Consider the following 17,628-nt stretch of genomic DNA (forward strand, 5'->3'; position numbering starts at 1 on the left):
CATGTGAAACATTTATATCAAACAGTGCATAAAAGATAGACTTTTCCAAAACCTTTTTTTCTCAGAAAGAAATTGCGGCAATGACTATCAGAAAAACTTTGATGTGTACAATGCAGTAAATCCTGTAAACTGTTTGTGATCAAGCATTTTGGCACAAAGGTGCATTAGAAATTCAATATGTAAAACATCATGTATACATAAACAAGAAAAAAGGAAAAATACACCACAAGAAAATATCACAGACTAAGTAGTACACAAGTTGAGAGTTTGTTGAGTTTAGTTTTAAAGAATCTATAAATAATAAACATATAAAAATATACTGAAATATATCAAACATTAAAACATGGATTGTTAACAATAAATTATAATCATAAAATAAATAATCTTTAGGAAAAGAATTACCCTATAACAAACAAATATGAACTAGACTATTTATTTTACCTAGATAAAATGGAATCAATAATAATAATAATATCTAAAACTGGTTTTAGTATATCCAAGTTTAATTCAAAAGTTAATGATTGCTAAATGCCATGATTTTCACTTTGATCAGTTGAGCAATCGTGTTTGTGTTCTTCAGAAGTACCATCCCTGAAATAAAGAAAAATAGCAATTTAAGATGAGTTACTAGCTAATTCCAAAAATAATGAAAATAATGACTCTTTCTTCATAAACATATGTCTTTCCTTGCAATGTGGAAGGGCAATTAAAATATTCATCATCAGTAAATTCCAAATGCAGTTTGTTCAATAATTCTATAAGTAATTCAGATGAAAAAACAACAAAAAAGAAACATTGGCTCCATTATAATAATACCTTATATGTTAATGTAATAGAGTTTCACACCAGCAGGAAATGTTGTCAAGATTAAAGTAAAATAAATCATATTGTGCAAACTTATTCTGAAAGTTGTGCAACCTAAATTAACATTTTACAACAACCTTACTTAATCTCCTTCTTTATCTTTTTTCCTACCCTTTATTTCAATTAACTAATCCAATAACAGCAGTACTCACTGTTATCTCAACGTGACTTGATATTATACTGTTGCATTAAAAAACATTCTTCCTGGTAAATCATTTTTAAACAGAAATAATACATTTAGTCTCAATAAATACTGTGTTTAAGCTATTAAAATGTTAAGAAAAATCATCAAATGATAACAGGCCTTTGAATTAATTAGAATAACTAATTACATGTTACACATGGATTCAAAAAGAAAAAAAAAGAAAAAGAAAAACAGAATACCTCCTAGACAATATTTAACATGTTTAATATCTAATGAGTAATGTAATGCTTCAAGGTTAATATCTGGCTAGATCCAGAATATCAGCAGTAATACCTTGTTTTCATTTCTATATCAGGCCAATTTCTTTAATTTTAAGGAATACATTATCATTTCAATATAAACCTATGTATAATCAATATAAAAACAATACAACATTTATAACTAAGTTCAATACAAGCTGCAATCATGCTGTGTGTGTTGTTTTTTTTTAATTCTTTCATTTCTCAGTTACCTTTCCAGTTCCACTTTTTGTCACTAAACAAATGCATACCAATTGTAATTTGAGTTTGAGACAGAGGATAAACGTAACCTCATAAAAATTTCAATTGTTAAGTCAGTGTATCATTCAGTAAAGAGTGACACGTTGACTGTAACTTTAAACTACTTTAAAAGAAATTTACACCTGACAGACACCACATAAATTATTCATCACTTTGTATTAGGGGTTTATACTTTCCAACCTGAATGACATTCTATTGTTGTTACCTTTTTTAACTGAATCAATATTAAGTCATTTTTCAAGAATATTGACAAAACAATAAAACCAAATTAATTGCTTGTAATTAACAAAACATAATCATCTAAGAACCATTATTAAAACATTCACCAGTGAAACCACTTTTACTCTTGGCAAATTATAACACATCCTCCTCAAGCTTCTCAATGATCAAGTTATAAATCTTTTGCACACATAATTCATTGCATGTTTATATGCAGGTTTTTCTTTTAAATGAAAGAAATAAAAAAACAGCTGTTATAGAAAATGTATTTTCATTAATGTCAATATAGTAAAATAAAAAGACATTAAGATAGATATCTCAGGAAAAACATCTCTACAAATCATACATACTTTTCACATAAGATATAAAAAAATGCTTTTCATTTGTTTGGTTCTGATTTGGTTCTGATTTTTATGCCCTTGTTATGTAAGTGGTACTTGCAAAACCTAATAAAAAGTAACTTTATTTTGACAGGAAGTCATATTTCAGTACAGAAAAAAATGTAAATGTTGTAATAAAATGAGTCATTGGTTGTTGTTGGCATTACATAGAGGTAATTAACAGTTGTAATGTCAGTCTGGTATTAAACATAGGATGGTGTACTGCCTGTACCAGACTTTATTCCCATTACTACAGTGTTAATTCCTTCATCATAGTTTCTATTTTTTAGACATAAAATACAGAACTATGGCTGCTTTTCACATAAGAAATTTTTTGTCAATTATGTAAAACAATCCAGACATATTTTTTCATATAAATATCCTTGAACATATTTTATCTATAAAACTGGCACTTCTATTAGTTTCTATCAAATATTGTTACACTCCTATATCAAAAACAACTTGAAATAACAATTTAATTTATCATATCCACAAAAAAAATAAACTATTGTTTTACAAGAGAGTTTTACAGTATAAAACTTTCATTTTCAATTTCTAAAAAAGAAGCAACATTGTATCATTTTTAGTTTCTTTTAAAACAATAAAAAATGCCATTTAAACTGCATATAGTGTAACTCTTAAAAAGTATTTGGTAAGTCATACAGATTTATCTCCCTTTTTCATATTATCTTGTTGGTAAAACCTTGTTAATTATGCCCCCTTCGAAGAAGAGGGGGGGGGGGGATATTGTTTTCCTAATGTCGGTAGGTCAGTAGGTAGGTCGGTCGGTCGGTCGGTCAGTCTGTCCGTCGGTAGACCACATGGTTTTCGCTGATTATCTTAAAAATTATTTATCACAAAGTCTTAATATTTCACATACTGATTGATCATATCTAGTAGATGACCCCTATTGATTTTGGAGTCACTAGGTTAAAGGTCAAGGTCACAGGGGCCTTAAATGTTAAAATGGTGTCCGTTGATTATCTTGAAAACTATTTATCATAAAGTCTTTATATTTTACATAATAATTGGTCATAACTAGTAAATAGCCCCTATTGATTTTGGGGTCCCTAGGTCAAAGTTCAAGGTCACAGGAGCATTTGATTATAAAATGGTTTCCGCTGATTATGTTGAAAATTATTCGTGATAATGTCAACATATTTCACATAGTGATTGGACAAGTAGATAAGTCCTATTGATTTTGGGAGTACTTGGTCAAAAGTCAATGTCACAGGAGCCTTAAATGTCAAAATGGTTTCCGCTCATTATTTTGGTTACTTTTTATCGCAATCTCTTCATATTTCGCATACTGACTGGTCATAACTAGTAGATGAGCTCTATTGATTTTGGGGTCACTAGGTCAAAGGGTCAAGGTCACAAGGACCTTAAATATTAGATTGGTTTCCTCTCATTATAGTGAATACTTTTATCACAAAGTCTTCATATTTCACATATTAATTGGTCATAAGTAGTAGATGACACCTATTGACTTTGATGTCACTAGGTCAAAGTTCAAAGTCACAGGAGCCTTTAATGTTAAATGGTTCCGCTGATTATATTGGAAAGTATTCATCATAATGTCAACATACTTCACACAGTGATTGGACAAGTAGTTAAGTCCTATTGATTTTGGGAGTACTGGGTCAAAGGTCAATGTCACAGGAGCCTTAAATGTCAAAATGGTTTCCGCTCATTATCTTGGTTACTTTTATCGCAATCTCTTCATTTCTCGCACACTGATTGTTCATAACTAGTAGATGAGCCCTATTGCTTTTGTGGTCACTAGGTCAAAGGTCAAGGTCACAAGGGCCTTAAATATTAGATTGGTTTCCGCTCATTATATTGATTACTTTTTATCACAAAGTCTTCACATTTTACATATTAATTGGTCATAACTAGTAAATGACCCTATTGATTTTGGGGTCACTAGGTCAAAGATCAAGGTCACAGGGGCCTTAAATAGTAGTAAGGTTTCGGCTCATTTTCTTGAAAGCTAGTGATCACAAAGTTTTCATAGTTCACATAGTAACTGGTCATAACTAGTAGATAACCCCTATTGATTTTGAGGTCATTGGTTCAAAGGTCAAGTTCACAGGGGCCTTAAATGTTAGAATAGTTTCAGCTTAATATTACCTTGAAAACTATTTATCACAAAGTCTTCATTTTTACCAAACTGATTGGTCATTACTAGTAGATGACTCTTATTGATTTTGGGTCACGAGGTCAAAGGTCAAGGTCACAGGTGTCTTGAATATAAGCCTGGTTTCGGCTCATTATCTTGAAAACTATTTTTCACAAAGTCAACATAGATCAAATAGTACACGGTCTTAACTAGTAGATGACCCCTATTGACTTTGGGGTCACTAGTTCAAAGATCAAGGTCATCGGGATCTTTAATGTCAGAATGGTTTCGCTTATTATCTTGAAAACTATCTATCACAAAGTCTTCATATTTCACATACTGATTGGTCATAACTATTAGATGACCCCTATTGATTTTTGGATAACTAGGTTAAAGGTCAAGGTCACAGGTGTCTTTAATGTCAGAATGGTTTCCGCTTAATATCTTGAAAACAATTTATCACAAAGTCTTCATATTTAACATTTTTGTTAGTCATAATAGGGGCACTAGTCCAAAGGTCAAGCTCTTTATATTTCACATATTCATTGGTTATAACTAGTAATTCATTATTTTTTATTTTTTCCATAACCGAATACTTCCATGTACCGATTTATGGCGAGTTTCTATATCAAAATTACCAATAAGGTGAGTCATAGGCTAGAAAGGGGGGGGGCATATGTGTCGTTCGATATTTCTTGTTATAAATACTTTTACATGCAATTATTTAGTTTCTTTATATTATGTTATGAAAAAAGAATAACTCATCAAACACTTATCACCTCAATGCATCAGCAATATTGCAGTGTCCATATAAGACGAAAGTATCCAACACGTCGGTATCGATCTAAGTTGGTCACATGATAGGTAACATGTAGTTGCACATTGATGTCGGTATAGAAATGCTGTTGTCGTAATTTATATGAAAATAAACTAATTGTACAAGAATTCAGAAATATTCAGATCGCCCTAAACATCATTTCGAAATTAGTCAGAGCTTCAGAACGTGCAGCCAACATCTGGCGTATTCTTTGTGCAACTTAATTTCCACACTTAAAACATGCTAACTTTTTCCGCTTGGAAAACAAATTAGTACTAAGGAATATCATAAACAGAGGTGTAAAGTTATTTAACATCTCTATAACTTTGAGAAGAGTTTTTTCTTCCTTCAATTCATATGTTTGGTGTTTTATCTATTATTTAGTTACATTTACCTATTCTAGACACATTTAGTACAATGGCAGCTAAAGAATATTGCTATGAGCACGCACTATTTTCACATTGAAACGTTAGGAATATAATTGTGTTCTAGTTTGACAAAATTGTGAAATTCGTACTGGCAAGAAAAGTTACTAGCTTTGCAAAAGAATTAGTTTTTCCTTAAAACGTTAAGTAATTATTTTTATTATACCTCATTTCATAGAATTTCTTTTTCTATAACGCCTTTCTATGATATGCTACTTTATCACTCAACTGAATAAAACGTCTTGTATTGTTGGCGTTTCATCAGGAACTGAACCTCTCAAAATAAATCTTCTGAAAGTTATATCTATAATCTAATCAAGATTACACAATGCATCCTCAGAGTCAGTAATTTGTTTCCAGGAGCTTAATGAATGGGATTATAAAAATGTCGCTTCCTGAAATGGTTCGAACTTTTGACTATAACAACAATTACATTATTGTCTATTGCCAAGATCTAATGAACAGAAAAGAATAAATGCTTGTTCCTATTTAAGAGTTTATTTGTGATGAACTTTTATTTTTTGTAGTATATACGTTCTTTAAATCGGGAAACGATATTCATAGATGTAAATTTGTAAAGTCTTTTATGTTATCATGGCACTGTTTGCACAGCTTCAATGCTTCAAAAAATGTATTTGAAAACGCAGACAGTTTTTGAAACAATTCAAGCAGATCTAGTACTCTTCCTATAAAAATGCATTATTTATATCTATATACATGCATTATTTATATAACGATATGAAATTCCTGTTCTCACACAACGTAGAAACATGCCTAGTTGAAATTATAATATAATTATTCATTATTCACATATATTACATATATTATGAAAAATACATGTATGGAAGGCAACACATTAAAGCAGAAAAGAACAAAACCGAGAGCTGCCATAGTTCATAGAAATCATCAAATATATATAATGCATTACTTATAATGATTACAATTTCTTTCTATACAGTGATAATAAAGTTTTCAAAAAAACATGTCACTTAATGCGGATGCAATAAAAAGTTAAAACTACTATTTCTTGGTATATATTGGGTCCATGGGTAGTTATTTGAGCAATATGTTCATCTTTTAGTGTCTCTAAACACTTTCTTGAACGGCAGCGAATATAACAATGTTAGAATATGTAAATGATTCAAGTAAAGTATACAGAACTACACGCATAGCTGGAGTACAAAAGTTATAACTACTATTTTGAGATGGGCCGTAGATGAAAATATGATAAGAATTTTTTTGACAAATTCATAAAAAATGGTAGGCATTTTCGACTTCCTCCAAATAAACACAATGGAGAGTCAACTAGATTTTATCGAATAAATCAGATACCAGAAAGTTGCATTTGGTTAGAATGTCCTGTCTGGTTTGATTTATTTTATCTTTACGCTCATCATAGTAAATAAATTCGGAATATCTGTTATTTTACATTGAAGAACAAGTTTGACTGGGAACTCTAATGAGAGAAGAAAGAAATAATGTGTAGTTGAAATCAGTACGTGATCAAACAGTCTGTGTTTGTTGAGTATTTCTTAAGAGATATCGATGATCGGAGCCAACTGGAGAATGAACAAGATTTAAAAAAATAGTCTAAAATGAAATTATTTTTCATTTGGTAAAATAATTATTCTTGTAAATGTTATTTGAAAATGACACAGTCGGTTTATTTAATTTCTCTCAAATATCTCTCAAACCTAAATGTGTTTTACGTAACAAAAAAGGAACGTGTTTTGCAGATAGAATAGACAAATTTCTATTACAAATGATGCAAAAAACGTTTTAAAGTAGAATGCACTTTGATAACATATCAATAGAACAGTCACGCTCCTCAAAGAGTTGGAATGTTCCTGGTGATAAATCAAAATGATTTACAAGATTCTGGGAAAGTTAACAGACATTTTTGGCATTGTATATCTTTTATTCATAACTTTATATCCCAGTCCGACAATTGATTTACTTGTTATCAAGCTGCATGGGATACATGTGTAAACCTTTGTGAAACGCGATGGTTTTACATAAGTACTAATGCAAAATAAAGAAAAACGAAAAGCCCTTCTGAAAAAGTAAAACAATTTTAGTTTGATACTTTACAAATACAAATGTATAATATAACTTTCTCTGCTATTTTAGAGGTTTTTAAAACCTCTAGAATGACACTAGTTACGTCTCGCATTGAAGGTTTCATAATAACCGCCATATGAACACATCTGCAGATGTTTAAAATTTCAAAATTTTACAGTTTCATGTTAACTTAAGCCGGTGCTATGGGGCGTGGACGTTTTCCTTCAATTACCACTACCATCCATAAACAGGGCTCAATCAACCGAGCCAGCAGCATTTTAATTTTTGTCGTGTTGAGCTTTCTTTAGGTATTCTGTTTTTCTCTGCTAATAACAGATATTTAAATAGCATTATCAGCATTTCTTATTCTAAAAAACATTTGTATATAGTATATGTTCCTTTTAAAATAAATCATCATTATCATGACAACATTCTTCAATGATAAATTCGTTTGATGGCAAAAAAAATGAATGACATTATAAAAAAAAACTCTTGTTTCGTAATTCGATTAATCACATTTTCTGATGCATGTTTTGGCATATCTTAACTCCTGGTAGAACGTGCACGTGATGAATCTGTAACATGTTTGTTTTCATTGTTCACAATTGAGTGACAACACTATAACCATCTAATTTATTTTTAAAAAAAAATAATAAAGGTTATATGGTTTGTTCACACATCACATGAAATAAATGGTTCTTCTCGTAGAGTGATAAAAGAATTGTGATAGTATATACCGTTATTATATGATAATGTGTTTTCATTTAAATAACTAGTATTTGAGCTTTTATTATTCAAGATAAAATATTTTATCAAAAAGATATGCCATTAGCATAATAAATATCATTTACACCTAGATTTTACTCTTTTTTTCCCCCTCTTTTCAGGCAGCTGGTCAGTATCTTATTGTAATGTCAATTTCAAAAATAGGTCAAAAAGAAAAGAAAAACCGACAAAACACCTCAAAACAAGAGTGAAAAGCATAACACAGTACTATTGAGGAAAAATGTATTACCCTGAATTTTTTTTTTGAAATATACATGTGTCTATATTAGTTTATATTTGAAAAACATTTTAAACGTTAAGCTTCTCTTTTCCGCATAATTATATTAAATCAACTAAACATTATTTCTAACTTTTGAACATATGTGTTGTATGTGTATTATAGCAAATAATCAATGTAATATTTATCGCAGTGACGAGTTACAATCACTTTAAATGTCTTACATATATAATAATGTCATTTACAGACAAGATTCTATACTGAATAGATAGTTATCATTAACATGATTGAAAATGGCCTAAATATTTCTCAACTGTTTACATCTTGTATTTACATATTTAATTATTAGTACAAATTTCTAAATTTTCATGATCTATCAGTTCAAATAATTGTATCGTATCGTGTCTGTTGTATCGTATTGTACATTGTATTGTATTGTAAGCTAGAAGTAAAATTTATTATAAATCATTGTTGCTGAAGAAATTTGGCATTGTGAATTAAAAAAAACGTTGTTTTTGTTGGGTGTGTTCTTTTGTAGTTTAAATAACAAATAAGATGAATTTCGCAACATTAAAGTAAGCATGTCAATATATTATAACATCAAGATGAATCTCCTTTCCTTTGGTAGATTCATTGCATAAATCATTTTCGGTTTTGCATCTCCTTTTTATATGGTCTTGAAATCAATGCTTTGTACAGTTTGTGCGCAATCAGAAAAAATGTGTTTCATTTTAAGTACGTGTCATTTGACCTTTTTACAAAAAACATGAAATACATTTGTTGAATTTCGCACAAAATAACAGGTTATGCAATTTTTGTAGCATTGAGATTTTTGTTTTTTTTTTGTTTTTTTTTGTTTTTTTTTTTTTTTTTACGGCGCAGTAACACAGTTTAGGTCATATGACAATAAAACAGGAAAGGTGATTTTGTCTAACCTCGGATGTTACAAACTTAAAGCAACACCAGTGCTCAAAACCACCACACATGCTTAAGCTAAAAGATTCACAGACTCCGGTAATTCGAACCCATTTAGTAGAATGATGTTTAAATTTACAGTATATAATCAGCGCTGAATTCGTACCCACATGATTGTTTGTATCGTTAGGGTATTAACTTTTCTCCGCCGTTATTTTTAAAGTTTGTCTGTTGTAAGGTTTCCTTAAATGTTTAGATAGTTGTCTCTAGTACGAAAGCGGGGTAGTTCTACTATGCAATACATTTGTACATCCTTTCTTAGCCAGAAACGCTTTTTTGATCGGTGTTCAAGGGTACATTATCTTAGGTAGTTTCTATTTATTCTTTTGCGCTTGTCCTAAATAGAGATTTATTAATTCTGTACATAGAACAAACAGGAAAAAATCATGACTGTTAAGAATGCATCAACTATTTTATATTATGTTTCCGGTCATTTCAATTATCATACAGCTATTGAGTCACAATGCTATGTGAAAAAGGAGACCCTTGGATAGCAATAATAACGGAGTAGAATAATTTCTAACATCTTAGGTCCAATAGCATAGGCCATGGCAATAATTTTATCTGTTAAGTATATGTAACTCAAATTGAATCACCAAATTCACCAGTTCAGGTTTAAAAGGCATTTGTTTCACATAAAGAAGATCTGTTCATCAACATTAAACACATTTAGATAACATACGATTAGAACAGTCACGTTTTTCCAAGAATTAGTGGGTTTACTTTGATTCAATCAAAATGAATTAAACAGTTTTTGGAGTGCGACCGAAACTATTCACTCTGAACTCTTTTTGATTATAACTTTATTTCCGCCTCCGTCGATATTAGCTTTTTTGAATTATATATAATACTCTTCTACAGTTGTAATGAATTCTTTAGGATTGTTTCATATCATGTCAATCTTTTATTTGAAATTCTTATTTTAGTCATTTATCCGACCATTACTTCATAAATTATGTCCTTTTAGGTATTTATTCATAAACTTTCAAAGGTGTGTAGTGTGCTTACAGCAAAAGTTCATTGCGACAGAAAACTCAAAACACCCTATTCCTCTGATTTTCGGTACAGGTTGGTTCTAGTAAGGAACCATAGGGATAATAAAGCAAAGGGTATTATAGTTTTAGAGGGTCAAAGGTAGGGATGGAGAAATATAATTCATTGCGTTCAGAAACAAATGGTTCAGAAGCAAATGCTTCGAACTTATCAACTATAATCATTCAGTTATTTGCATTACATAAAAGGTTGACTGGAATCAATATTTATTGTCTGGGTTTTAAAAGAACAAAGAACAAATTCCATGTAAGCTATAAGTATATAGATTTAAGAAATCCTTAACAATTCCTCTAAATATTAGTGTATAAATATATAAAAAGAAACCAGGAAACAACTACTTGTAAAAACTGTGTCAGCATCCTATATAAATACATGTAGAAGTTTGCACAGAATGGAACACCGGACTGCAAATGCACATTATAAAATCATTTGTCTTTCTTTATTCCAAATTACTTTTGAAATAATTTATGTAAATTTTCATGAAGATATAATATGTCTGACAAATTATAAGTAAAGTTGAAGATTGATATAAAAAATGTTGATAAAATTTCCTCTGATGTTTAAAACAAGATTTGCAATATAATATGTTAATAGTTGACAATAAAACTACATCAGACGGTGAACTTGATAAAAATTATACATGTATATATACTTATATAACAAAACTATTATAAGAAAAATAGATATTGTAGAAAGATAAGTACACTTAACTTGAATATATGTTTGAATAATTAAATGCTATAATCTGGTGGATTTTACAAAAATATTTGATATATATGAGAAATATAGAAAAATGTATAACATAATATCATTGGTCCGAGTATTTTCTTATCTCCCTTTAATGTCATTGGGAAGTAAAATAGATGCTGAACAATTGTCGATAAACAACACAATTCCTGAGTATATTGATTTAAAAAATAAACAATACAACATTTTAAGAACATTGACAGAAAAGGGAATTAAAATGAAGTGTATTCTCGTTTCTAAATAAACAAAATCAAAACAAGTATTGGAATCACCAAAATAAAATCATTTTTGATTTTAGAACACTGTTAAGTTTCAAGGTATATACAAAATATAAATTAAAAAGATTTACCTGAGCACAAATCAAAAAGGTGAAATTTTACAATAAAAATTGTCATGGTTCTTATATAAGCATGTATATAAAGATATGATATAAAATGCATTATGGTTATGTTATGCTATTGATAGTCAAATATGGCACTTCTTGGATCTCTTTGGCCTGAGCACATTAAAACATCCCTTTTTTAAAAATCCTGTCAAATGTGAGATTCTCTATTATCCATATGTACAGTGATATTGGTTACCAAACATGTGAAACATTTATATCAAACAGTGCATAAAAGATAGACTTTTCCAAAACCTTTTTTTTTCTCAGAAAGAAATTGTGGCAATGACTATCAGAAAAACTTTGATGTGTACAATGCAGTAAATCCTGTAAACTGTTTGTGATCAAGCATTTTGGCACAAAGGTGCATTAGAAATTCAATATGTAAAACATCATGTATACATAAACAAGAAAAAAGGAAAAATACACCACAAGAAAATATCACAGACTAAGCAGTACACAAGTTGAGATAGTTTTAAAGAATCTATAAATAATAAACATATAAAAATATACTGAAATATATCAAACATATAAACACTTAAAACATGGACTGTTAACAATAAATTATAGTCATAAAATAAATAATCTTTAGGAAAAGAATTACCCTATAACAAACAGATATAAACTAGTCTTTTTATTTTACCTAGATAAAATGGAATCAATAATAATAATAATAATATCTACAACTGGTTTTTGTATATCCGAGTTTAATTCAAAAGTTAATGATCAGTTGAGCAATCGTGTTTGTTTTCTTCAGAAGTACCATCCCTGAAATAGATAAAAAAAATACAATTTAAGATAAGTAACCAACTAATCATTGTGTAATTCCAAAAATATTGAAAATAATGACTCTTTCTCCATAAACATATGTCTTTCCTTGCAATTGTGGAAGGGCAATTAAAAAATTCATCATCAGTAAATTCTAAATGCAGTTTGTTAAATAATTCTATAAGTAATTTAGATGAAAAAACCACAAAAAAGAAACATTGGCTCATTATAATAATAATACCTTATATGTTAATGTAATAGAGTTTCACACCAGCAGGAAATGTTGTCAAGATTACAGTAAAATAAATCATATTGTGCAAACTTATTCTGAAAGTTGTGCAAGCTAAATTAACATTTTACAACAACCTTACTTAATCTCCTTCTTTATCTTTTATCCTACCCTTTATTTTAATTAACTAATCCAATAACAGCAGTACTCACTGTTATCTCAACGTGACTTGATATTATACTGTTGCATTAAAAAACATTCTTCCTGGTAAATCATTTTTTAAACAGAAATAATACATTTAGTCTCAATAAATACTGTGTTTAAGCTATTAAGATGTAAAGAAAAATTATCAAATGATAACTGGCTTTTGAATTAATTAGAGTAAATAATTACATTTTACACATGGATTCAAAAAGAAAAAAAAAAGAAAAACAGAATACCTCCTAGACAATATTTAACATGTTTAATATCTAATGAGTAATGTAATGCTTCAAGGTTAATATCTGGCTAGATCCAGATTATCAGCAGTAATACCTTGTTTTTATTTTTATATCAGGCCAATTTCTTTAATTTCAAGGAATACATTATCATTTCAATATAATCCTATGCATAATCAATATAAAAACAATACAACATTTATAACTACAAGCTACAATCATGTTGTGTGTTTTTTTTTAATTCTTTCATTTCTCAGTTACCTTTCCTGTTCCACTTTTTGTCACTAAACAAATGCATACCAATTGTAATCTGAATTTGAGACAGCGGATAAACGTAACCTCATAAAAATTTCAATTGTTAACTCGGTGTATCATTCAGTAAAGAGTGACAAGTTGACTGTAACTTTAAACTACTTTAAAAGAAATTTACACCTAACAGACACCATATAAATTATTCATCACTTTGTATCAGGGGTTTATACTTTCCAACCTGAATGACATTCTTCTGTTGTTACCTTTTTTAACTGAATCATTTCAAGAATATTGACAAACAATAAAACCAAATTAATTGCTTGTAATTAACAAAACATAATCATCTAAGAACAATTATTAATATATACACCAGTGAAACCACTTTTATTCTTGGCAAATTATAGCACATCCTCCTCAATCTTCTCAATGATCAAGTTATAAATAATTTTTGCACAGAGAATTCATTGCATGTTTATATGCAGGTTTTATTTGCTGGCATTTCTTTTAAATGGAAGAAATAATAAAAAAAACAGCTGTTATAGTTAAAGTATTTTCATTAATGTCAACATAGTTAAATAAAAAGACATTAAGATAGATATCTCAGGAAAAACATCTCTACAAATCATACATACTTTTCACATAAGATAAAAAAAATGCTTTTCATTTGTTTGGTTCTGATTTGGTTCTGATTTTTATGCCCTTGTTATGTAAGTGGTACTTGCAAAACCTAATAAAAAGTAACTTTATTTTGACAGGAAGTCATATTTCAGTACAGAAAAAAATGTAAATGTTGTAATAAAATGAGTCATTGGTTGTTGTTGGCATTACATAGAGGTAATTAACAGTTGTAATGTCAGTCTGGTATTAAACATAGGATGGTGTACTGCCTGTACCAGACTTTATTCTCATTACTACAGTGTTAATACCTTCATAATAATTTCTGTATTTTTTAGACATAAAATACAGAACTATGTCTGCTTTTCACATAAGAAATTTTTTGCCAATTATATAAAACAAAAAAATACTTTATACAATCCAGACATATTTATATATATATATATCCTTGAAAATATTTTATGTCTTGGAAAGAAATGTTCTATTAAACTGACACTTCCATTGCTTTTGGATTAAATCTTTTAAAACCATGTAAAATTTTTATCAAGTATTGTAACAACCCTATATTAAAAACAACTTTAATAAAATCTAACTTATCGCACACAAAATAAACTATTGTTTCAGAGAGTTTACATTATAAACATTCATATTTTTTTTATAAAAAGCAACATTGTAGTTTCTTTTAAAACAAAATAAGCATATAGTGTAACTCTAAAAAAAGAATTTTGGTAAGTCATACAGATTTCTCTCCCTTTTCATATTTTCTTGTTGGTAAAACCTTGTTAACTATAAATAATTAATTTAACATGCAATTATGTACTTCCTTTATATTATATTACAAATTAAGAAATACTCAACCTTCACTAATTATCACCTGAATGCATCAGGAATATTGCAATTTAAACCATACATGTATATTTGTAATATTTTGATTCAAAATGGAATAATGATAATTTACTCACCTTTTAATAATAAGAATATCTGGGAGAGTATGGAGATTTTCTGCTAAGGTAGGAGTCATCAATAGAGCGAAGATAACCCTGTAACATAAAGGAATATGTTATGATAAAAAATTTGATCATCCATTGCCAGCAATTTTTTTACTCAGTCCTATAAAACTGAAAAAAATACATTCTCTACAATGGCTTTCTTTCTGACTGGAAAAGGGCCTTGTGAAACATGTTCTTAAGAATCTGTTTGAATGAAAAAACATTTTAGTCACATAACAAATACTGATATTTTACCAGTTGCAAAAGATCATTAATTTGTTAGTAAACACCTATTTCATGTGTTTAACCCCTTCTAGATGATGAACTAAAACATCTTTATAATGCTGTCAATGAATTAAAATATTGTGTTTTCAAACACCAGTTATAAGTTAACTTACCGAGGTGTATGACCTAGTTGGTGTGTATGACCTAGTTGGTGTGATTGACCTTGTAGGAATGTACGACCTTGTGGGAGTCAAAGGTCTGTACGACTTGACCGATGTGTATGGTCTAAATGGAGAAACACATTTTCTGAGGGAGATTTCAGCTTCAGCTCTAGCCCTAGCACGGTCTGCTTCAAGTTCAATCTCCAACCTGTCAGCAGCTGAGAGTAGTGGAGCTGGTGAAACTGACCGGTACCTATATGACAAGCTCGGATCAGCTGACCGCGGTCTGATACGTGGAGTAGAAATGTACGATCTTCTTACATCTGAGGTAAGTTCAGCAACTTCAGCATCTGCAAACAATATCAAAATATATAAACCACTGTCAAGTATCCAAAGGATATGATCATGTCTGAATAATGAAGAAGTTCATTAAAAAAATCTTTATAATATTTGTTAAATAAGATGTTTAAAAAGTAAAAAAAGACATAAAATTACCATCATCATCATATCTTGAGTACACAGGCACTTGTTCTCTGTAGCAAACAGTCTAAAATATATAAAACAAGAGCTGTCAGTAGGGTTCACTATTTGACTATTCTAATCTCAGTGACTGATAGTAAAATATGAGTTTGGACATTATGTAGGAAATATCAAAGAGCATAATTATAAATACATGATATAGTTATTAGTCTTGGACAGTGACACAAAGATGTGTATATGTATGAAGCTTCAAGTGTAGACCCTCAGTAGTTGTGAAGATTAATGTTAAATGCAAAAATTTAACCATACATTTTCACAAAGGGCCATATGCCTATCAAAATCATCCAAGACCTTTGAACCTTGGACAGTAGTTTTAAGACAAAACCAGGTATTTTGCAAGTTCTAAAAGGATCATAAAATGATTTAAATGCATGAAAAAGATATGGGCCTTGGCTAGTGACCTTCAATTATGATAGTTTCAAATGAATACTTTCATAAGTTTTGACCTGTGCTCATGACAGGTCACAGGCCATTATACAGTCATAATTCAGGCCTTAGACAGAGACCATTTTTATCATCTCAAAGACATGTATAAAGCAACAAGCAAATATCTTTAGCAGTTGATGAGATATGAAGCTGTACAAGATGTTACTTACAAAACTTTAAACAAAATTTTACACTGTTGCCAGGCGAAGAAGATAGCTGCACTATTCTCTAAAAATCAAGTTAAAATGATATTTAAATTAAATGTCTTTACATGATTTAAATCTTTCGTTAAACATTTCTTTCTTTTAGTACAAAGATTCTTTGCCAAAAATATAAAATTTAATTTGCTTTACCTTGACAAGATTGAGCCAGTGTTACATTAAGGTTATAATCAAACATATGAAATAAAAATAATCAAAAATAAGAAATTAACTTACCCTGGTAAGAAGTGGTGCATCTCTTGTAATATTTGTCTTTACTGAGAACTCCAACTTCGGTGAATTGCCCTTCAAAGTATAACATAAAACTGAATTTGTCAAGCAAAACTCCAAATTTCTTTTCTAAAAAAATTAGTATTAAACATTTTTTCTGTATGTTATTGAATTTAAAATTAATTAACAACTAAAAATAAGAGATTAACACATTATATTGATAAGGCCGTCCCTCAATTTATTAACATTAACACTGTTTCCCGTAAATCATTGATTTTGGTATCTTTACACTGAAATTTAACTTTTAATTCTTGACCTTCTGGATGCAAGTAATTAGTAGGGATGTCATCTGGAGCCGAAACGGCCATCCGGATATCCGAATCAAACATCCGGATACATCCGGATGTTCGGATCGTTGTTATATTCTTAGATGTCTGATATGACGTAACCATTTCTTCGCTACCTTTTTCAAAGTGTAGTATTTCGTTTTTCTTCCTTTTTAATTGAATGATACATATCAAAAATCTTCTGTTATTGATTTTATTTCTTCTATATAGAATACGACTAGCTTTTATCAATAAATTTAGTGCGTGTGGTACTTACGATTTCAAATGAAATGGAAACGAAATTCCCCGCCGATTGTCTGAATTCCTCAATTAGCGCTATAATACGCAATAAAATTCGCTCACATTTGTGAAAACAAATAATACCCGTAAAAATTAAATATAATGTTTCCATTGTTCAATAAGACGCATACAATTTACACATGATGACCTTTGACACACGTGTAGCCGGCTTTTCA

At 29.6% G+C, this 17,628-nt stretch overlaps 1 protein-coding gene across 3 annotated transcripts in view; it reads right to left on the reverse strand.

Moving 5' to 3' along the window:
• Window positions 1-304: 304 nt before the first annotated feature.
• The window catches only part of LOC132758332 (spermatogenesis-associated protein 6-like), a 34,660-nt gene continuing 17,336 nt past the window's right edge, over window positions 305-17,628 (reverse strand). The window contains exons 5-10 of one of the 3 annotated variants that reach the window (XR_009629562.1): window positions 16,833-16,901; window positions 15,925-15,976; window positions 15,442-15,779; window positions 15,017-15,094; window positions 13,449-13,497; window positions 305-591 (exon numbers count right to left, since the gene is read on the reverse strand). Coding sequence is in view for 2 of the 3 variants with exons in the window: in XM_060749921.1 (XP_060605904.1) it covers window positions 15,020-15,094; window positions 15,442-15,779; window positions 15,925-15,976; window positions 16,833-16,901 (534 nt within the window). In the remaining variant the exon portion in view is untranslated. Of the gene's footprint in view, window positions 592-12,476; window positions 12,522-13,448; window positions 13,498-15,016; window positions 15,095-15,441; window positions 15,780-15,924; window positions 15,977-16,832; window positions 16,902-17,628 lie in introns of those variants that run through there. The other 2 variants (XM_060749921.1, XM_060749922.1) reach the window with 2 other exon arrangements.

This window comes from Ruditapes philippinarum, unplaced genomic scaffold, assembly GCF_026571515.1.
Source record: "Ruditapes philippinarum isolate M1 unplaced genomic scaffold, ASM2657151v2 ctg667_1_1_1_1, whole genome shotgun sequence".
Lineage (NCBI taxonomy): Eukaryota > Metazoa > Mollusca > Bivalvia > Venerida > Veneridae > Ruditapes > Ruditapes philippinarum.